The sequence below is a fragment of the Budorcas taxicolor genome, chromosome 22 (genome assembly GCF_023091745.1).
Source record: "Budorcas taxicolor isolate Tak-1 chromosome 22, Takin1.1, whole genome shotgun sequence".
Classification (NCBI taxonomy): Eukaryota; Metazoa; Chordata; class Mammalia; order Artiodactyla; family Bovidae; genus Budorcas; species Budorcas taxicolor.
Window position 1 is genome coordinate 61359108 of NC_068931.1, and position 22708 is coordinate 61381815.

Consider the following 22708-nt stretch of genomic DNA (forward strand, 5'->3'; position numbering starts at 1 on the left):
TGTAAGAGAGAAGAGATTTCTCACAAGCACATGCTTCCTGCAGTGATGCAGTTTTCAAGAGGTCTGGGTGGGGGAATGAAAGGACGTTGCCCACCGGAGAGGAACGGGTTCACGTGCTCTCTTCCCTTTACATGTGGGGGTCCGTTAACCTGCTGAGGGAAAGTTTGGGGAGGGTGAAAGATATGCGGTGAGCATCACAGTTATAACACTCAGCATAACAGCTTTGAATTGATGTCATTCTGTTTCCTTTTAGTTCCGATAATCTTTTCATGTAATACATTTTTCTTCACAGAGGAAAAATAGATGTGAATGTTTAAGGTTTAGAAAACGTTTACGTAATTAACTGCTTCAGCCAGGCTGAACGTTACGTTACGTTACGTTACGTTACGTAACGTTACGTTAGCCAGGCTAACGTAATCTGGAATCCTGCCTGGTCTGCTTCAGCCAGGCTCTGTGAAGCAGTTTCGGTTTACAGTGAAGGTCCCTTGTGTTTTTTTTCTTTTTTTTTTCCTTTAAGATAGTTAAAAATAAAAAATAAAAAGACTACATCGAAATGACAATAATTAACTGTAAGGTGGTACTTGGAGATAGTTTTTCTATATCTTTACTTTTTAAACAAATGTCCATAGTCCCTGCCCTGCAGTTCTTTAATTTGAGAGCTGCAGGGCCTCCCGTTATCAGCCACCCCTCACCTCATGCCCTCTGTCTCCCTCACCTCGATTCTGATGGATCACAGCAGGTAGAAGTGAAATGGAGCCGAAGCCACAGCCATGCTCCTGTGCCACACTGCCCTGCGGCCCCCTCTCTCAGCTTGCTTTCAGAAGTAGAGCTGCTTCATATTTTGGAACATTGATTAGTTCAGATCGTTTTTATTTAATAGCACCATCCTTCACGTAATTGAATAGAGCAGCTTTTGGAAACAGCAGGCCCCTCCCCTCCTCCAGCCTTCGAGATACGCAGCAGTTCTGAGCCACTGCAGGCTTCTCACCCCACCCAGCGTCTGCGGTTGTTTCGTCTCCATCCTCAACGTTCTCATCCACCAAGGGAAACTGGCCCAGAAGCAGGCCACCAAACACTAGACATTTGGAAAGTTAACACAAAATTCTGGTAATGGTGTCTCCTAATGTCTGTTTACCAGCAGATTTCTGTAATCTTAGGATTCTTGCTTTCTCAGTGCTCACCTGTGATCTATAGAATCTTACTTCTTCCTGCACACTTCTGTTCCTTTGTCTATTCTACTTCACCTGTTTTAACTTCTTCCTTTAAGGCAAAGTGAGTCCTTCCCTTTTCTTTTCCATCTCCTGTCCCCTGTGACTCGAGCGGTGACCTTCTGTTGAGTCACTTTCCTAACTTCTTCCCTGTGACCTTTATCATCTTCATTACGATTTCTTCAACTTATACCCTGAGCAACAAATTTTTTTTTTCCTTAAGTCCTTATATTATGCTTAGTAGACTGGCTCTTTTCCCTTTGTAAAGAGATTTACTTGCTAAGGTGGTAACTTCTGTTGAAGGATGCATGAAATGAGGACTTTGGGGATTTGCACTTTGACTTACTTCATGAGTGAGCTGATCATCTTATCTGGTTCAATTCAGTGTAATTGCTCTTAAGCCACCAGTGTGATTTATGACCACTATTGTATAATAAATTGTGAGAAGTTTTACTATAGTGAACCATCGTAATTCATTATAATGTTAAGTTTGTGTTACCACTGTATGATATTAAGGGTCACACTTGAGGGAAACAGGTTTTAAATTCTGAATTGGAAAGAAGTCTTTATCACTTTCCTGTTACTTTTGAAGAGTTCCCCACCTCATTTAAGAATTTTTTCCAGTTTATACCTAATCTGCCTAAATAACTGAAAGACTCTAAAGTGTGTATTCGTGGTAATGTGAGTTATCAGTTGTGAAGATTCCTCTAGATAAGCAGTCTCCACTGCAGGCACCTCTCATTATTTATCTCTGGTGCTTGGCAGAGTGCTTGGAGCGACTCTAGGCACTCAGCATATTCATAGACGCAGAAAGAGACTACTCGACTGATGGGCAGCACATGGCTGTGCTTCCGGGTTTTTTGGTTTTATTCCATGATTAAGGCCAGTAGTAAAGATGAAGATAAATAGCTTAACCGTTTGGCTGTGTCAGGTTGAATAACTGAAATGTGTATCTAGTCTCTGTAGAACAAGTCAGCATGTTTTCTTTCTTTCAGCTGTACACATTGAGAAGATAATGTTGAAAGGAGTCCAGAGAAAAAGGGCTGACAGATATTGGGAGTACACCTTCAAAGTAAGCTCCTCTCACCCGAGAAAGAGCCTCACACTGTGTTCAATGGTCTTTTGGAAGGAATGAAAATTGATCTTTGGAAAAACTAAATGGCAGGTTTGCTAACTTAAGAAAAGCTGTGCACATATCTGTGTTTGTCTTAATTAAGGGGATGTGCTGTCCGGTATATACTGCATGGTTTGCCCAGATTAAAAGATGTATCACGTTAAGATTGCTCTGACAGTTTGATTAAAAAGAAATAAGAGCCTTAGATTTAAGGCGTAAACAAACCTTTAGCAAGTGAAAGTAAACATTCAGCATTGTTTTGAACGTCCGGCGACAGGCGTCACCCTCCATGGCGGTCTTCCCTGGCATCTCTCCTCCTCTTCCTCTGAGGCTGCTGTTTCCTGGCCCTCGTTGCCTGCTCTGGTCTCTGGTTGCTCTGCTGCCCTTCTGTCCGTCACACAGTGTCTGACTGAGCACAGAGCCCGGCGCGGTCTGTCCCCGCGGCTCCTCTCTGCCTGTGGCCTGTGCTGTGGACCCTCGACCACATCTCCCTCCTCCCTGCCGGGCCGCACCTGCTAGCCCTGCTCTTCAGGCGGGCCGCCCGCGCTGCAGCTGCAGGGCGGAGGTGTCTCTGTGCGCCCGCCCCTCGCTTCCTTCTGGAGGAGCTGCCGGGACGTCTGCGGTTCTGCCTCACGAAGTTGCTTCTGGTCCTCCAGCAGGAGGTCTTTCCCTTCATCCCGGGCGTGCTGCCGTCACCCCTTTCTCAGGCTCTTGTACTTGGGTTACATGGTATTTCTTTCCAGAAGGCTGTCATCTCCGAGAGAGCAGGAATCATCATCCTCTGCATCTCACCGTGTCTGACTTGCCTAGTTTCATTGAGTAAGTTTCGGGACTAGCTTCTGCCTTCTATAGAAGCGTCCTCAGTTTTCAAATTCTAAGTCACCTCCACATCTCATGTACATCGCGTGACATTCGCCGCCAGCCCCTCCGCGCTCTTCACTCCGCCCAGCTCTCCTCCCGCTGCTGGAGCTCTCGGCGCGTCCCTTCCGTGAGGCCTTCATGCTCTCTGGCTCTGCACCATCTGTCGCCCCCGGGTTCAGCTCCCGCCCGGGCCATCCTTGGCGCCTGTCTCACCTGCTGCTCGCAGCCCCTGCTCCGTGCCCAGCGTGCTGTCTGTGGAGCCCTGGTCACTGACGGGCTCTCTCTGCTCACGGGCTCTGGTCTTACTCCTGCACTGGGCTCTGTCCACAGAGACCTCACGGTCTTGTCCTCTCTGTGTCCTTTCATAAGAACGGTGTCTGACTCCAGGAGCTGCTCAACGACCATGTGAATAATTAGAAGTCATTTAAAAGTCATACCCCGTCAATAAGGATATTTGTTTGAGGGTTGCTGGGTAAAATTTTGAAGGTATTGTGAAGTATTTGGTTAATTGTGGCATGAGTAGTTGCTAAGGCTTATGTGTTACATAGTTCAAGTATTTACTCAGCTCAGATAATTGTAAAGCAGAAATTATTAGTGGGCCACCACTGAGTCCATTGAATTAAAAGTATCCAAGAAGTAGGTGGGTAATCGATCTTAGTTCTGGCTCTTCTGCTTGCTTAGAGTTTGAATCTATCAGTTAGCCTTTTGAGTTTTAGTTTCTCCGTCTGCAAATGGAAGGAGTCATATCTGCCTCATCCACCTTAATAGGACTTTAAAGCATTAAGATAAAGATGATGAAATCTTTTCCTAAACTATAAATTCCCATAAAAGCACAATACAACACTACCAAGGAGGGGCACGGAACCCGGTACTTCTCTTAAGAATGTGCACTTAGTAGGTTTCAGGAGATAGAATTTTCTTTTTCTTGGGGCTTATATCTACACTCTCCAAGTGGCCTTTTAGAGTCCTACAACTTCTCCAAAAGGAACGTAAGACATTCCCCTTTCTGAAAAATTACTAAAATGTAGTCACATTTATAGAAGACAGCTTTTTTTGAAAACCATGCAATTTGAAAGAAATTTTTAAGTAACATGTCAATATACAGTTAATTTTAACAGTTTTGAACAAATTATGATAACAGATTAACTTTATATTTCTAATTTGTTGATATTGATAAAGTTTAAGTAAGGTCATCTGTCTTACACATGGCTTTTTTCCAGTCAGTTCTTGCCTGAGAAATAACTGTATAGTATGTGTTGTTTTTTTTTTCTTTTTAAATCAGGTAAATTGGTCTGATCTTTCAGTCACAACAGTAACAAAAACCCACCAAGAACTACAGGAATTTCTACTGAAGGTAAAAATACAGATTTTATTGTTAAAATGATTTTGATATCATACACAGAATCCAAAAACTTTAGCACCAAAGTAAACACCAGGAATATTAAAACATATATGTAGAGGTTGATTTACAACTCTTCATGAACATTAGCTGTAGAAAATGTCATATTATTCTAAGCATAGATGTTCTTGCGTTATATTGCTAATATAAGGAATTGAAGGCTTTCCACATTAAAAAAAAAAAGGAACCTTATTATTCCCAGCTTCTTGCTGAGACGTATGTTGTTGGTGGCGATGTGCCCCGCACCCAGTAAGGTCTCTCCTCTGGGTTTCCTAAGCTTTGACTGTTCTTTTTCTTGACAGATTTCATTTTTTAGTCATACAACTTCTCGAAAGCTTAGATTAAAAAAAAAAAAATATATATATATATATATATAATTATTAGTCCCAAATAGATAACTTATCCTTCAGAATCACAGTAATTAATGACCCCCTGTTTAGCCAACATTTGAATATAGTGTTTTTTCTGTAAGACCAGTGCCTTATCAAGTTATATGAAATAAGTGGCAACATAGTATACTTCTAGGAACGAATTTCCTATTATAAAATATCCTTTCAAGTTTACCGTATGTCTTTTTTTTCCCTGTTTACCTTCCTTTTAAAATCATCTGCAAAATGTAAGAGTAAAAACTGTCCCCTTCACAGTGCTCCCTTACACTCTAACTTTTGCGAGGCTGATGGGCGGCACTTAGAGTTTGCTGAAATGTGCAAGAGGAGGCCAGGCCTTCCAGCCCCTTTTCCAGTTTGGTGGCCGCCTCCCCTGCTGCTCAGTGGCAGCTGTGTCCCGGTACCTGGATTGTTCCTCTGCCCCAGAAGGGCAGCTCCATGGAGGCCAGGTGCAGGTTTCCTCCTCCGCGCTGTATCCACAGCACCGGACACAGTACTTAGGACACGGTCAGAGTTTGCACTGTGTGTTGACTGCACGAATGAACAAATTCAGGAGAAGAGTTACAAAAACTAAATCGTTGCGAGGTTTTGTAGATGGTTATCCGTCAGGCCTCAGTGTTTTTAAGGAAGAGCTTCTAGCATGCTGAGCTCGGCCAGGACTGAGCTGGGGCTCCAGAGGTGGGGACTGTTTGTGTAAAACTTGGGGTTTTGCCCCGTCGTTCCCACTTAGCTCTTCACTGGGAGTGTAGCGTTGGCAGTCTGCGGTGGCCTGAGCGTCACCTGTGAAGCAGGAGGCACAAAGGTGGTAACTGCAAAGGCAGGCCGCACTTTGCAGAAGGCTATTTGAGCTCTGGGAAATGCTCCGTTTAACGGAAGCGCCATGCTGTGGGTGTCCGGGAGCGGGAGGGAAGCGGGGGGAGCGGGAGGGAAGCGGGGTGAGCGCTTCGGGAACCCCCACCCCGCGCGGGGACGCCCCGGGGACCCCGCCCTGCTCAGCGCTGCTCCAGGCTGCGGCCCTGTATCCGGAAGATTTAGAAAAGGAACGGCTTTGGGGTGATGTCTGAGCAGGAGGCACTTACCTCCCTTTTATGCCCCTGGTTTGTGACGTATTTGCCAGTGAGAGACGTGACGCTGGCCGGTTTTTGTTTCCTAGCTTCCCAAGGAGTTGTCTTCGGAGACTTTTGACAAGACCATCCTCCGAGCCCTGAATCAGGGCTCGCTGAAGAGGGAGGAGCGGCGGCACCCCGACCTGGAGCCCGTGCTGAGGTGAGGTCTGCACGCCGCGCGCTCCCGAGATGAAGTCTGCACGCACCCAGTGAGCCTCAGGCTGCCCGTGGCCGGCTGGGGCTGAGGACGCGGCGACATCTCTGCAAAAGTTATATTAAAGAAGTGATTTTTTCGTATACTTCGCTTTAGAAACACCCTTAACTGTTCTGTGTGGCTGGGCTGTGGCCTCAGCACCGTAAGTCGGGTTTGGGACGCGGGTCCCAGTTTGTGGGCGTTGGGTCAGTGTCACTGTCATTCATGCCGTTAAGAAATGCAGCAGTTGTAAAGGAGGAGGAAGACGGAAGAGGCAGGAAATGAGTGTGCAAGTGAGGGAGGAAAGTGTGTAAAGGAGGAAGTGAGTGTGTGGGGGAGGCAGCGATGGGGCCAGTACAGGGCCTGGGGTCTGCGTTCCCCTCCGCCTGCACTGTGGGCCAGGAAGACGAAGGTGTGGTAGGGAAGCATGCGTTTGGGGTTGGACGCCGTCTGTCATGTCGCAGTGCAGTCTTGTTTTCCTCCCATAATTCCGCGAGCAGGTAATGGCCGCCTTGCGTCCTGTTTGGGTGTGATTGCTCGCTCGTGGCCCTGCGGCAGTGAATCTGACGAGCCTGCATGCTGATTAAAGCCCCTGCCTTGTGCTCGATGTGACTGTACTTCTGACCAGTTAGCTGGTTTGTAAACATAGCTGGATAAATAGAAGCCTTTGGATTTTAGTCCCCAGCCTTTGGTACTGTGTTCATGCCTGAAATTCAGATGAGCTCCATACTTTGCATCTGCTTCTCGTCCCTCTCTCCGTTTCCCCCTTTGTCTCCCTGTTGTCTTTACCTCCACGTTTTGAGTTCCAAGAAGCGGTTTTGTCTAATGCACGAGGAAGCTTCGGTCCATAAGGGTCAGCTCTTGGTTTGGTATTTAATGATTTTGTAACTAATCAGAATGGTAGGTCTGAAATCTTGGGGAGACAATCAGAACTATATTTTTGAATGAGCACTTAAAGTATTCAAAAGCAGTGAAAAGGGATTTGTGTGTTGAGCAGGGTGACAGTTTAGTATGTGTGTACTATTTGAGTATCATAACCTTGAAGAATGTTGATATTTCCTAAGAGGAAATTGGAGCCCAAAGGCCACATGCCTTGTTTAGGGTGACTCAGCTTGTAAGTGATTGAGCTGGTGTTCACATTCCAAGTAAACTTTCCATCAGACTGTGCTGTAACTCTTCCCCTTTTGTAGGGAAGACCTCCACTTGGAATCCCCTAATGACATTAATACAACATGAGGAAAGCTGTTTTAAAGACAGCGGCTCAGCCTCATGGCGTGGTGCGCACCGAGGCGACCCATCAGCCATGCGTGCCTTCGTCTGCAGCAATACTTGTGACCAACCTGATGGTGTCTTGTAGCTTCCAGAGCTCTCCCGCTCCAAGCTTCCCAGTGTCTGTATTTTCAGGGAGTGGGACGGTTCCTTCATGGTGCCGCCAAATGGTGAAAAGTAACACCCGTGAAGACGGTAAAGAACCTGCAGTTGTTTTTCTGAGCAGAAAGGTGACTGTTAATAATACGTGTTGGGTCAGAATTGTAACCTTATCACTAGATTATATAAAGTTGAAAATAAGCCTTTTTATTAGATTCTTGTAAATAAGTCTTTTATTCATTTCCTCCTATGGGAAATACATTAGCGAACAAATATTCTCTTCCTTAGGAAAACAGTCTTTTGTACCTGAATTAAACTGCCAGGTGGTTTGTTTACCATCTCACCTATCTTATGGGTTTATTGCATGAAATTAACCAATCTCTTTTCTTTTTACATGCAGGCAGCTATTTTCAACTTCATCACAAGCTTTTCTACAGAGTCAGAAAGTACACAGCTTTTTTCAGTCCATATCATCTGACCCTCTACACAGCCTCAGTAAGTGTCTCTGCTCCTCCGTAGAAATCTGACATTTTTCTGGCCTGGATTTCTTGCTTTACTATGCCATCCTGTATATGGGATTGCCATTTTAGTTAAGGTCAAGTAGCATACAAATTAGAAACATTGGTAGTTTTTAGTGAATTTTCACTGCAGTTTTAAAGAAAGTAATTTATAAAAGCTAATGTCACAAAACAGTAATGACCTGTATGTGAAAAAAGTCTATAAAAGAGTGGATATATGTATGTGTCTAACTGACTCACTTTGCTGTGCAGCAGAAACTTAGCAGCTAAATCAGCGGTACTGTAACGAAAATTTTAAAAGAAAAAAGCATAACATCACAAAACAGGGGCCAAGTATCTCAAACTTGTGGGCCTTCTGGATCCTCAGGCCTCTTAATAGACCTGACTCACAGGTTGCCAAGACACTCTAGTGCAGCCTGGATGATGGATAACCTCTGACCTCTACCCCTATTCCCATAAGGACCTCCCCAGCCTCCCAGGCTGGAAGCTCTGGCCTTACCCTCTTCACATTTCCCCTTCATGTCCAGCCATTTAAGGACCAGGCCACACCAGACAGAGGACATCTTCCTTCCTCCCCTTCTCACCAGTCCCACTGCCAGGCCTTTTCTTCATGCACAGACTGTGCAAAGCCGCGCTTCTCTCCGAGTCTAGTTTCTCCCTCCGTTGTAACCCGCCCCGGGATTATCTTGAGGATCAGTGTGTCAATCCTCTTGTTGGTGTTCAGCCATCAAGTAGTGTCCAACTCTGACCGTGGGCTGCAGCACCCGAGGCTCTCCTGGCTTTCACTGTCTCCTGGAGCTGCTCAGACTCACGTCCATCAAGTCAGCGGCGCTTATCTAACCATCTCACCCTCTGCCGCCCCCTTCTCCTTTTGCCTTCAATCTTTCCCAGCATCAGAGTCTTTTCCTTGAGTCAGCTCTTCGCATCAGGTGGCTAAAGTATTGGAGCTTCCATCCACCCTCTATTCAGAGCATTAAACACCTACTGTGAGGCTCAGGCCCTGTCATGAACATCCTTGAGCCTCCTCTCCCCAGCTTAAAGGGTTGGCAGCCACTCAGTACACCTGGCCATTTCCTATTCCAGGGTCTTGCTCTTTTGCACCCTTTTGTCACAGTCTGTTAAGATTACACCTGTTTTTTGGGACCCAGCTGAAATAGCCACCTCACAAGGGTGTTTCCCAGCCTCCTTGTGTGTTCCTGTGGTCTGGTTTCGCCCGCATGTTTCAGCATTCATCACAGTCTGCTTTGCATTTGGTTTTGTACACATCTATCTCAGCTGCCTTTTCTAACAAATATTTTGCCAGTAACATCAAAATAGTCAGTGCTTTCTTCTTGAACCAAGTGTGATTTTTTTGAATGAATATCTATAAATAGCATCTGTTTAATTCTAAAGAAGCATTGAAGCCGGAAGTTAAGCTTTTAATTCAGATTTTAGCAAGGCTGCCTAGGAAAATGTGCTCAAGTGAGTAGTACACACATAAATGAGAGAAGACTAGTCTGGAGAGTTCGGCAATTTATAAATTACATGAGCAATGCTAAAGAGGCTGGTAGATTTTTAAGATCTCAAATTGTGTGAAATCAAGATAGTGTATTAAAGGACATGTTTTGAAATGGTGGAAAATCTCAAGTTATTTCACCAAAGAACATATTGTTGGCAAAGTTCATTTTGCAGCCACTCCTTTAAGAAAGGGCTTCTCTAGTAGCTCAGACGGTAAAGCATCCGCCTGCAGTACAGGAGACCTAGGTTCGATCCCTGGGTTGGGAAGAGCCTCTGGAGGAGGAAATGACAACAGCCACTCTGGGATTCTTGTCTGGAGAATTTCATGGACGGAGGAGCCTGGCGGGCTGCAGTCTATGGGGTTGTACAGAGTCGGACGTAACTGAGTAACTGACACACACACTTCTAAGAAACGACAGTTCCATCCTCCTCCTGCCTCCCTGAAATAGCAATATTCCGCATTCTGACATCCGAGGAAACAGATGTTAGACACCCGAATGACTTACAATGGTGATCTCTGCAAGCCCACTGGTCTGTCTGTAACGGAGAAGCGATCCGGCTCATGCAGCGTGTTCCGAGGGCCCGGGCTGGCCCGGGAGCGCTGAGCACGCTTCTGGAGCAGGAGCGGGAGGCGCTGTGCACCGCTACGGCCGCCTGATGTCGCCGCACTGTCCTGTCGTCCCTGAAAGGGGCACGAGGGGTACACAGCACAGAGGCTTAGAAGCGCCGGCCCAGCCCATCTCCTCATTGTGCACCGGGCACGCGGGCAGGAAGCCTCACCCAGTGGCTCCAGTCCTGCGGCTTCTGTGGGGAGAGCTGGCTGTGTGGCTCAGGGCCCCCACTCCCAGCCCGAGGCTCTGTGCCAGGTCCCCTTGCATTCTTCAAGGTCCCAACTACTGGAGACGTGCTCTGTACCATTAACTCCAACTCTCAGCTTCTGTGGGAGAAAAGTAATCATTACACTGGTTCATCTCACTATGATAATTTCCCTAAAAATTAATGATATTTAATACTTCCTGCAGATAACTTACAGTCCTCTCTGAAGACCTCTAAGATATTAGAGCACTTGAAAGAAGACAGCTCGGAAGCATCGAGTCAAGAAGAAGGTAAACGTTGATTCCCTGGGATGAGTCCTTCTGCACAGTGTTGTTGCAGGGGTAGGTAACAGGCCGTCAGCACAGACCCAGGGACTGAGGGACAGAGTGTGGGGACTCGGTGTGTGAAAGGTGGCACTTCAGAGCAGGGGCAAAGTGTGTGTGATCAGTGGTACCGGCTGGCTTTCCAGTCAGGAAAAACTATATAATTAGATCCCTACTTATGTCATGCACAGAACATTTCAAGTGAATAGCACATTATATGTAACATATATTAACTTAATGTAAAATATAGAACTTGAGTTTTTAAAGGTTAGTACTGTGGGACAAGAAGGCTTTCTGGACAAGACAGAGCAGCATGGCCATAGGGGAGATCTTTCTGTTCTCAGTTAAAGCTCAACATGTGACAGACAGCCACACTGAAGACATTTGCAGGGTATTTACAGGTGAAGACTACAACCAGACTATACAGTCTTCTAAAAAATCATTGAGAAAATCAGTCTGGTCAACAACATACGGAAAGATAAAAATAGGCAATTCACAGAAGAACTTTGAATGGTTCAGCCCCCTGAGTAGTCCAGAAAATGCAAATAAAAAACAATGAGAAATGATTTCATACCCATCAGATTGGCAGACCGTTTTCAAGTTTGGGAATTATCAAGGATATGAAGTAAGGGGAATTCTCACCCACTGTCAATGGGAGTTTAAATGGGTGCAAGTGTTTTGGACAGAATTCGACGCTGTTGTGCAGTTGGAAGCGGTTCCTACTGCTCCCCAGCATTTCTGCCTCTGTGAACGTTGTCGCCCGTGGGCTCAGGGGCCAGGACTCGGGCCATCCCGGCAGCCTGTGGGGGAACAGCAGAGCCCTGAGTGTGACCCGAACGTCTCCAGTGTTGATAAAGTCACGAATGGACTGAGGCGCGTTCCCACTGGGTGGCAGTTAGAATAAAGGATATTCAGAGTATATCCAAACGTGGCACCACTGTGTTTTTGAATACACAGATGGGTAGTTAAAAATGCGCACCTCAGCTAACCGCTGTAGGGGGAGGGACTGGAATGCAATGGAGGGAGGCATTTAATTGTTCTGGGATGTTTCCTTTCTTCATAGAAAGAGGAAAATACAGAGCTATCCAGGAGGTGGGTGCATGGGTGTTGGCTTTATTAATACATGTTTTTTTAATATACGAGGCACGTCATTTGTTTTCATGATTAAAAAAAAAAAAAAAAAAAGACCTGAAATTCAATGTTGTGGTTTTGCAGTTTAATGCTCATAGTCAACTTTTGTAGTTTTGGACAAATTTGATCTGCTATTAGGTGGAACATGTTTGAGAGGATATTTAAGGAAGTTCAGTCACTGACTGTGTCTTTGGGAAATTGTTTCTTTGAGGAATTTTCCGTGAGCTTGGAAGCACTCTAAGTGGTCTGTCAACACTGTTATGGTCATAAATCAGCTGTGGCCTCCGTTTGGATTTTGCAGAAGGGTGTGGTGTAATAAATTGTTTTTTTCCTCCACTCTAGATGTGTTACAGCACGCCGTAATCCACAAGAAACATACCGGCAAAAGTCCCCTTGTGCAGTAGGTATCTCTTTCCTAAACCGTGCAGGCCGCTGCCTGTTCATAAGTCGCTGCCGCGCTTGCTTCCTGAGACTCAGTTGCTGTTCTGCCGTTTGACTGCTTGCTTGTTTTTTGTATCGGCTTTAGCGCGCTCTCCTTGCTTTCGGGTGTTTTTTATTCTGCTCTGCTCTTGTGTTAGCCGCGATAGCTGTGCGGACGCTGTTTCTCGGTCCTTGCAGCGGTCGCCTGGAGGGTCTCCTGTGTGCTGGCAGCTCATGCAGGTCTGACAGCGGCTGCGCTTGCACCGCTGCCCCGTGAGGGCCTCGCAGCACTGTCGCCCCCCTTACCTCCTCCTCGCTCACAGACTGTGCCCGTCGTGCACCTTGATTCTCTTTCAAACCTCATGAAGCCTTGTTTCATTCATCTTCAGCAGCTGCCATTCCGTTGTTCCTCATTCCTTCCAGTGTCTGAGCATCCTTCTAACTGAAGAACACTTGAGAATTTGCTAGTATCATTGTCTGCCAGTAATGAGTTCACTTTGTTTTTCTCAAGAAGAAATGTCCCTCTCGCCTTCCCTTTTGAAAGACATTTCTCAGATAGGACATAGGACTGCAGGCGGGTAATTATTTCCTGTCAGCACTCCGAGCGCCTGGGTCACTGTCTCCATGCCTGTGCCTCTGGTCCCTCACTTCACCTCCTCTCAGCCCGGTGTGATTTCTGCCGCAAAGCACCTAAAATCGTCCGTGTGACTTCTGACCCCGTCCCACAGCCGTGTGGTCCTCTCCAGGCTCCCGCCGTGAGCCTGTCGCCTCTTGGCCCAGGGGCTGTGTGGGTGCTCTGGGCCTCCGTGGCCCTGGAACTGGCCGGCTCAGAGCAGGAAGTTCCTTCGCCCAGGGCTCTGCCCTCACTGGTGGGAGGCTCCGGTTCCTGCCGCTGGGGAGGTAGCTGTGGGGGCCCCAGGGGGCTTGAGCCTTTGCAGCTCCTGGCAGCCCCAGTGGCAGCCCCGCAGGCTGGCTCCCCCTCCTCCCATCTGACTTGCCCCCTCCTCCCTTGCTCCTGCTTCCCAGACTGGCTCCCCCTCCTCCCATCTGGCTGCCCCCTCCTCCCTTGCTCCTGCTTCCCAGATGCCCGGCCGTGTCAACCATGTCACCCAGACTCTGCTTCTAGGGGGAGCTCAAGATTGCAGGTAGCCATCGTCTCCACCCTGTTACTCTCTGAAGGTTAGGGTGCTTCTCCAAACCCAGACTGTGTGTTTGAGTTTTCCCATTGTCTAGTTTTCAGCAGTTCCCTGTGATGAGCTTGCAGCTTTCTTTGAGTGAGCCCCCTCCTCTGCAGCCCTGGGTGCCCACAGGCCAGGCTTTCCACCGCATCCCATGTGCTCTCTCAAGCTTCTTCTGCTGCCACATTTTTCCCCTCTCCATGCCCCAGTCTATTTTCTCATGACCAGATTTCCTCTTGACTGAGTTTTTTCGTCTGTTTTCCATCCATTGAATTCCTAATTTATTTTACAGTTCTAGAATTTAAATTTGATTCCTTTTCTATTTTCCAGTATTCTTCCAAAATTCTGTCATCCTGTAGCTCTTGGCCAGTGTTGAGCACTGTTAGAGTCCGTGTCCAGCAGTTCTCTGGATTCTCTCTGAGTCTGTTTCTGTGGCCTGTTCCTCTTGATTTCCAGTCACGTTATGCTGTCCCTTCCCTTGCCTTAGACACACACAGTCCGTAGCGACGCTCTCAAGACTGGGGTTAGTACCCCAGCTGTGAGCCGCGCGGAATGAGTCCAGAGATAGACTGTGCCTTTGCCAAGCTCCTCAGAGACAGGTATTGATTAATAAATAGGTGAGAATGCTACGTACTGGCTTATTTTCATAGTTTACTTTTTTCCTTAGAGCTATTGCAAGGCATTCTATAAAAGACTAACGCACTGAAGAAAGGGTTGCCATCGCTTCCTCATTCTGTGCTGGGTGGGTGGGGTTTCTGAGGATGGGCCTCACGCTGGCACGGACTCTCTTTTGCTAGCAGTGTCGGTGCAGGCTGTTCCCCGGTGGACGGGCTCCCCATGCAGTATGCTGAGCAGAATGGAGTCATGGATTGGAGGAAGCCGGCCTGTGCCACCGTTCAGCACCAGGAGCAGTGCACGGCCTTAGTTGACCAGGTACGGGGGTGGCTCTGTCTTCTGCCATGCTGATCAGGCGGTGCTGCTGCACCTGAGTCACGTCCTCAAGCACTGTGAGGTCCACTAGTGTATCTGGTAAGAAGAAATGAAGGAACATTTCAGTGTAAGACTTCGAAGTTAATTGGAATACATAACCTAAGCTCCCCTGGGACCTGAAGATGTGTATTTATATCAGTTTTATTACTCAGAAATGCTAATACATTTTATTGTGATGATGCCGGAAATGATTCACTAGGGATACACCGTTATGCCGTTTTTTGCTTTGAAAGAATTATTCACATTTTGGTTCCTGTCTCGCTGTGGAGACGTGAACTTTGAAAACTCTCTTCCCTCGTGAGTTGTTGGGCCAGTTTGCCGGCACTCCCAAACGCGATGAGGAAGCACCCCCTTCTCAGGTGCTGGTGCAGTGAGAGAGCCGCGTGCTCCCCGGTGTGTCTAGGCGCCACGGCACTGCGAATGCAGGGGCGATGCTTCCTGGGGCCACTCTGGAGGGAGCCCCCTCTGGAAAATGGACCTGTATTACTGGAAACACTCAGGTCCAGATGTGAGCCTTTACTGGGATGTGTTTTTATGAACTAAAGCACTAAAACATACTTTGAGAGATTGTGTTATTAGAGTCATGCTTACTGACGGCTGACTTTCAGGTCCATCTGATCATCGTGTTTCTTCACCTGCTTCAGGGCCTGCACCTTTTTTCTTAGAGCTGACACAGTCGTGTGTTTTACCGACCTGAACTTGACGAGAAGACTGGGAAACCTGTAGCAAGCACCAGTTACTTGACTGTGTTTTTTAGTGACAAAAAGAAAACACACCCATTTTATTAATACTAGCAAAATACAGAGTAGATGTTTTTCTCATGATTAAGCATTTGTCAGAAAATACACAAATTTTAGTGGATCAAGTAGGTAACTTCAAAAAAGAGTGAAAATAAAAATGTGTTAAAACATACAGTTGGGATTGTGCCATTTTAGTGTCTTGTATCAGAATAAGAGGATGCCTCCTTGAGTATGGCTGAGCTTTGGTCCAGTTACTTTTTTATTCTTTTCCGTAGCATTCAACTGAAAAACGAAGTTTATCTTCAATAAGTAAGAAGAAAGGAAAGCCACAAATAGAAAAGTAGGTTTAATTTAATGTTTCCAGTAATAGAAATTGGCCAGAGAAGACAACATTTGATAATAGACCTGTTTAGTTTATGTAGTATAAATAGTATTTTTCTGTTAGTTTTCTTTTTATTTTTACTCTGGACTTCTTTTTTGTAGTTCTAGATAATCAACACCTGCACATAATAAAACAAGGCTGTTGTCGTGTGTCACACTCAGCTTGGAGGGACAGCTTCCAGCCCTGCACACTGAAGGGTGGACTTTGCATTCACATATACCTTACTAAGCTTTTTTTTTATTATTGAAAAAATTGAGGGGAATTTTATTAGTATTGTACTTAATGTGTTCTCTAGGGACTGTTAAAAAAAATGTCGGTAACATGTATACTTTTGGCTTAGGGAGAAAATTAAGAAAACTGACACTAGATTGAATAGTAGAATAAATGGTATTCGCATCTCTGCTCTTCCGCACACCCACGGTGGTTCTGTGAAAGGTAAGGGAGTTTTTCTTTGAATTACACATCACCTAAATCTATTTAGCAGGGTACCTATTAGAGTGGGTGTTGAACTATTGGGTCAAAGCCTCACACACATTTTCCCTGCATTGATATGAGTAGTAATTTCTGAATTAACTCCATGAATACTTCAGACGTATTTAATGCAGGAAGTTTGGTCTGGCCTCGGAGGTGAAAGGACCTCTGCCGCAGCGACACTCTGGCCCCTTCCCCTCCCCCGGCAGCAGCGGTCTCGTCAGGGGTCTCCTCTTCAGCCACTCCCTGCTCCAGAGCAGAGGCCGCAAGACCTGAGGGGTCTACCCAGCCCCACAGAAGCCTGCACTCTTGGGTTAAAGTCATCTTAAAAAATCTCACTGCCTCTTTCAAGCTTTAATGACCGTCCTTTGTGGAGCTTTTTGGGAATCACAAACTGAAGTCAAGATGGCAGGAGAAACATCAGCAACCTCAGATACGCAGATGATGCCGCTCTTAGGGAAGAAAGTGAAGAGGAACTAAAGAGCACCTAGATGAAAGTGAACAAGGGGAGTGAAAAAGCTGGCTTGAAACTCAGCATTCAAAAACGTGAGATCATGGCAGATAGCAGGGGGAAAAGTGGAATCAGTGACAGGTTTTCTTTTCTTGGGCTCCAAGATCAACTGCAGATGGTGACTGCAGCCATGAAATTAAAAGACACTTGCTCCTTGGAAGAAAAGCTGTGATAAACCTAGACAGCATATTAAAAACCAGAGACATCGCTTTGCCAACAAAGGTCAGTCTAGTCGAGGCTGTGGTTTTCCCAGGGTCCTGTATGGGTGTGAGAGCTGGACCATAAGAAGGACCTTGAGAAGGCTGAGCACCGTGGTGTTAGAGAAGACTCTTGAGAGGCCCTGGGACTGCAGGGAGAGCAGAGAAACCTGGGGGGCCAACTCATTGGAGTAACTTCTTGTGTTGTAACACTGCAGTGTCTGAGATTCCCATGGTGATGGCAGCTGAAAGAAGGGGGACAGGAGTTCTCGGTGGAGGACTAGAAACAGCTCCTGCCGGGACTCCCTGTCTGTTTGCTCCTGGTTCGTTCTCTGCACTGCCTTCTAAACCACATGCTAAATCAGATCATCTTGAGTTAAGATTCCCGTCAGGTATACGCCACCCTCATGACGTCACTCGGGTCTCATATGATGTGGGAACTACATCCAAAAAGTTGGTAACAGTTTCTTCCCCTTTAGCTTCATATTTTCAGAGATGCATGTGGACTTTGATCTCAGACAGATGTAGGTTTGTGTCTTTACCACCCCTCAAGTTTCTTAAATTTGTAAAAGAAGAAGGATATCCACCTCACCAGATTGTAAGACTTAAACGTGACAACATATGAAAAGCATTTGGCTTGCATCAGGTACCAAGGTGCTCAGTCGTGTGCTTCCTCTTGCCCCTTATAATAAGGTAGAAGAGAAGATGCACTGTCTGGGTTGAGAACTTCTGATAATTGATCAGACCCTTAGCCCCTTTCTTTATTTTCAAGTACTATGAAAGTGCAAGCTCAGGATTTTTAACTCAAGGCTAACCTTATTCTATCCTGCTCTCTCTATACGCCACTGCTTCATATGTGTGTGCATGTGTTTATTGATAGAGTAGAGCTATGAATAAAAATAGCCCGTGAAACTAGTGCCAGGTATAGCTGAGATGTTTGCTGGCCGCAGGTTAAAGATGAAACCCTCTGTTTATCAATCCCTCTGAAATACTGAGGAATTCCCCTTAAGATTTTTTTAACAGAACAAACACACATTTAGTAAATGTAGATGCTATATTGAAGCTGAGAATATTGGGTCCTTTGATTCATGGATTGTCCAGATTTTTGAATAGTTTGAGATAAGTGTTTGTAACTTAAAATTTAACTTCTATTTTGGGTAAAATGCATTTATGTAGTTCAAAATTCTGAAGGTACAAAAGGGAACAAAGTAAGTCCCCCCGCCCCCCGTATGTTGTCTTCTCCCCGAAACAGTGCTGTTCATCATCTGTGTTTTCACAATCTTTGCTTTTAAAATCTCAAGCTTTAATCTTTCTACTAAAGAGAAGTATGCCTTACCTCACGTAGAGTATGAAGAACCTTTATCCAACTGCATCGCCCATGTTTCTTCCACCCCATTTTTCTGTTGGCTGATTGTGGCACCGAAAATTTGGGGTTGACCTCTCAATTTATTTTAGATTATAATGATTTAAAGACCTTCATCTTTCTTTAATAACTCATTGTGGGTCTTCCGTCTGATGCATCTAAATGGTTCTTAAGTCTGTCTAGCTTCTTTTTGTCCATAAATACTAATAACTAGATTTTTATCATTAGAATAGTGGCTAGTGTGAGTTTTTTCCTCTTTGTTGTCTTAATAACATGGCACCCCGTCCCATCACTTCATGGCAAATAGAAGGGGAAAAGTGGAATCAGGGAAAACAATAAGTAAAAAGTTTATCAGTTCAGTTCAGTTGCTCAGTTGTGTTCGACTCTTTGCAGCCCCACGGACTGCAGCCCGCCAGGCTTCCCTGTCTTATCACCAGCTCCCGGAGCTTGCTCAAACTCATGTCCATCAAGTCAGTGATGCCATCCAGCCATCTCATCCCACCCTTCTCTTGCTGCCTTCAGTATTTCCTAGCATCGGAGTCTTTTCCGATGAATCAGTCCTTTGCATCAGGTGGCCAGAGTATCAGAGCTTCAGCTTCAGCATCAGTCCTTCCATAGAACATTCAGGACTGATTTCCTTTAGGATTGACTGGTTTGATCTCCTTTCAGTCCAAGAGACTCTCAAGAGTCTTCTCCAACACCACAGTTCAAAATTCAAAAGCATCAATTCTTCGGTGCTCAGCTTTCGTTATGGTCCAACTCTCACATCCATACATGACTAATGGAAAAACCATAGTTTTGGCTAGATGGACCTTTGTTGGCAAGATAACGTCTCTGCTTCTTAATATGCTCTGTAGTTTGGTCATAGTTTTTCTTCCAAGGACCAAAGCGTCTTTTGCTGCAGTCACCATCTGCAGTGATTCTGGAGCCCAAGAAAATAGTCTGTCACAGTTTCCATTGGTTCCCCATCTATTTGCCATGAAGTAATGGAGCGGATGCCATGATCTTAGTTTTTTGAATGTTGAGTTTTATATTTCCGTTTAAAAGGGCAGTTTGTGGAATAGCCTTTGGCATAGTTAATGATCCTTACCTTCCTCACCTTCTGAGTCCAGAGCATCACATTTCTTTTTTATTATAAAAATTCCAAAGACTCCACACAATTGTAAATCACCTGGATTGTCAAAAACAGGAAATTATGTTCACTATAGATTTAGATTTATGTATGTATTTCTTTGAAAATTGCAAATTAATCTATGACACTTGAGTGATTAAAATATTTACTAGCTGTATAATGTAAAGAAAATAATGCAATAAATTATTTCATTCTGAGAAATAGCTGCCTCACCTCCTTTTTTTTGAAACACTCTGAAGCCTACCCTGTGCAGTAGTGAAGGCCTCGCTGCATGGTAGTGAGCTCACGCTCCCCAAGTGGTTTGTTGCTGGTGTTTTTTCTCCCAGTCCATCATTTATTTCTGCTTAGAACTCAGGGGCTACTCAGTCTGTTTCATGGGAAGCAATTTAATCTTTTCAGATATTTTAGGCATAGAAATTTTAACTGAAAGGCATTTTCGGCAGTCAGTCGTATTCTTGAGTTGTTGTCTTTTGTTTCTTTCTTAAGAAAGAATTTTATAGTATGCTCTGAGGCGTGTTTGACTTAAGTGGTTCGATGTGGTAATACTAGGCAGACCCTACAAAAAACATTAATTCTGATTTTTAAAGTCAATAAGATTGACTGTTTTCTCTGCCTTTGTTTTACGAATGTATTTGTCAATTATTTTCAGTTAAAATTGTGTTTCAGTAATGGATTTTTACTTTGGTCAAGGGCCAGTTTTTATTCCATAATTATAGAAAAACTGAAAAAAAATTTACAACTGTAATTTCTGATGGTTCAGCTCAGAAATTTACTTAACTGAACAATTCTCCTTTTTAAAACATCATGTAATTTTCAGATGTGAGTTTGGACATTGGATCTGGACATGACACGTGTGGAGAGACATCTTCAGAGAGTTACAGCTCTCCTTCTAGCCCCCGACATGATGGAAGAGAGAGTTTTGAAAGTGAAGAAGAAAAAGACAGAGGTTTGCTCTTTGGAAGGGTGTGGGGGAGGCAGAGGGAAATGTGTGCTCTAAAATCTGTCAAACAACTATTTTTATGGTACTGAAAATGTCATTATTGACTTTAGATTTAATTGGTATAACAGGTGTCTTAAAGACCACTGACTTAGCAGTTTCTAGTAATGTTGATTTTTTAAACCTGTTTCACTGGAAATGATATTAAAGAGAAGACAGAGTCGTAACAAAATATAGAGTCAGTGTAGAAAGATTGAAAATGGCATATTGTTAGAGGGATGCATAATTTTTGTGTCTGCCTGATTGACCATCTTTATCGTTATGAATAGCCTTCTTTGTCTCTAATGGCAGATTTTGTCTTAAAGTCTGTTTTATCCGATGATAATACTGTAGCCACTTTAGCTCTCTCTTGGGTGTTTGCAGGACACTTCTTTTTCCATCCTTTTACTTTAAACGTGTTTGTGTCTTTGATTCTAAAGTATGTCTCTTAAGGACATCTTACAGTTGGATTATGATTTTTTTAAGCCATTCTGCCCATCTCTGCCATTTGGCTGGCTTGTTTATGTATTTAAGTTTACTGTAATTAATGATAAGGTAGGATTTCTGTCTGCCATTCTGTTTTCTGTATGTACTGTATCTTCAACTCCTCCTTACATGAAAGCTCAGAGTCAGCCAGAAGTGAGAACTGAGAGCCGCCTTAGGTCTTTACTGCACGGGCCCACAGCCCTGCATATGAGCGTGGCCTTCGAGATTCCCAGGGATACAGCTAAGGTTTCCAGAGCTTCCTGTGGACATCTCATTCTTCAGTTAAGTTTTTTGGTCAGACTCTTGTTAGTCCCAACTGGCAAGGCCACCTCAGGCAGCCACGTTGGTAACCATTCGCTGCAGATGGTGACAGATGCCCGTGGGCACGCCTCTGTGAACATGGCGGCTCAAGCTGCTAGCCACTCCGGCGCGTCTGGCTCTGCTGCCTCGTGCACCGTAGCGCGCCAGGCTTCTCTGTCCATGGGATTTCCCAGGCAAGAATGCTGGAGTAGGTTGCCATTTCCTTCTCCGGGGGATCTTTCCCACCCAGGGAATGGACTTCGGTCTCCTGCATTGCAAGTGGCTTTGTTGGTGGTGGTGGTCATAATGGGGTTTTGTTAATAAGACGTTATACTTTTCAAAGTCATCTCAGAAAAGGAAAACCTATCTCTAAATTGCTAGATGAGTCCTTCTAATGAATGCTCAGAAAACCATTTGAGATCAGTAAAAATCATGGGGCCATTTGCTATGACTTAAGATGACTTAAACAAAGCCCAGTTCATTTAGAAATTTAACTGATCATCTGAAAAATGTTAACAGCTTCTTTTGAACTTAAATATTATTTTTAACTCCTACTTGCGTGATGGTACAGATACAGATATAATGCCTTAAGTAAGTTACTAAGGGAATACTTTTTGTTTTGCAGAGTTTAACAAGGAACTCCTCAGTTATTAAGGGGAGTTTATATTAGAACCACTTATTCATAAGTTGAATCTCTTCTCTCTAATAAAAATTGTTATTGAGTTAGTAGTAGTGTTGTTTACATTCTGTGTCACAAAACAGGTTCTGTTTACCCTTTCTCCAGGAAGTATAGTATGATTTGTTTTTAGAATTGTTTCTAAAAGTTTTAGCTTCTTAGCTGAATATAGCTAGTTACTACCTTAATAAATATACGCATTTTAAGTACATAATGCAATTCTGCTTATATTTGTGAGCAAAAAGATGTTAAATGAGGTACTGCATTTAACTGGATAGTCTCCATACATAATACTGCAGTATCTGGGTTTATGATAGTTCAGGCGCTCCGTCGTATCCAACTCTGCAGCCCCATGAATCGCAGCACGCCAGGCCTCCCTGTCCATCACCAACTCCCGGAGTTCACTCAGACTCACATCCATCGCGTCCATGATGCCATCCAGCCATCTCATCCTCGGTCATCCCTTTCTCCTCCTGGCCCCAATCCCTCCCAGCAACAGAGTCTTTTCCAATGAGTCAACTCTTCGCATGAGGTGGCCAAAGTACTGGAGCTTCAGCTTTAGCATCATTCCTTCCAAAGAAATCCCAGGGCTGATCTCCTTCAGAATGGACTGGTTGCATCTCCTTGCAGTCCAAGGGACTCTCAAGAGTCTTCTCCAGCACCACAGTTCAAAAGCATCAATTATTTGGTGCTCAGCTTTCGTTTTAGTCCAATTCTCACATCCATACATGACCACTGGAAAAACCATAGCCTTGACTAGATGGACCTTTGTTGGCAAAGTAATGTCTCTGCTTTTGAATATGCTGTCTAGGTTGGTCATAACTTTTCTTCCAAGGAGTAAGCGTCTTTTAATTTCATGGCTGCAGTCACCATCTGCAGTGATTTTGGAGCCCCAGAAAATAAAGTCTGACACTGTTTCCACTCTTTCCCCATCTATTTCCCATGAAGTGATGGGACCAGATGCCA

General features: G+C 44.9%; 1 protein-coding gene across 1 annotated transcript in view; it reads left to right on the forward strand.

The window, feature by feature from the left end:
* The window catches only part of ZCCHC2 (zinc finger CCHC-type containing 2), a 55334-nt gene that overhangs the window by 28629 nt on the left and 3997 nt on the right, over positions 1-22708 (forward strand). Inside the window, exons 3-12 of the mRNA XM_052660388.1 lie at positions 2204-2280; positions 4466-4537; positions 6122-6234; positions 8036-8130; positions 10673-10756; positions 12263-12320; positions 14316-14451; positions 15524-15588; positions 15971-16065; positions 20122-20250. Coding sequence (XP_052516348.1) covers positions 2204-2280; positions 4466-4537; positions 6122-6234; positions 8036-8130; positions 10673-10756; positions 12263-12320; positions 14316-14451; positions 15524-15588; positions 15971-16065; positions 20122-20250 — 924 coding nt within the window. The remainder of the gene's footprint in view (positions 1-2203; positions 2281-4465; positions 4538-6121; positions 6235-8035; positions 8131-10672; positions 10757-12262; positions 12321-14315; positions 14452-15523; positions 15589-15970; positions 16066-20121; positions 20251-22708) is intronic.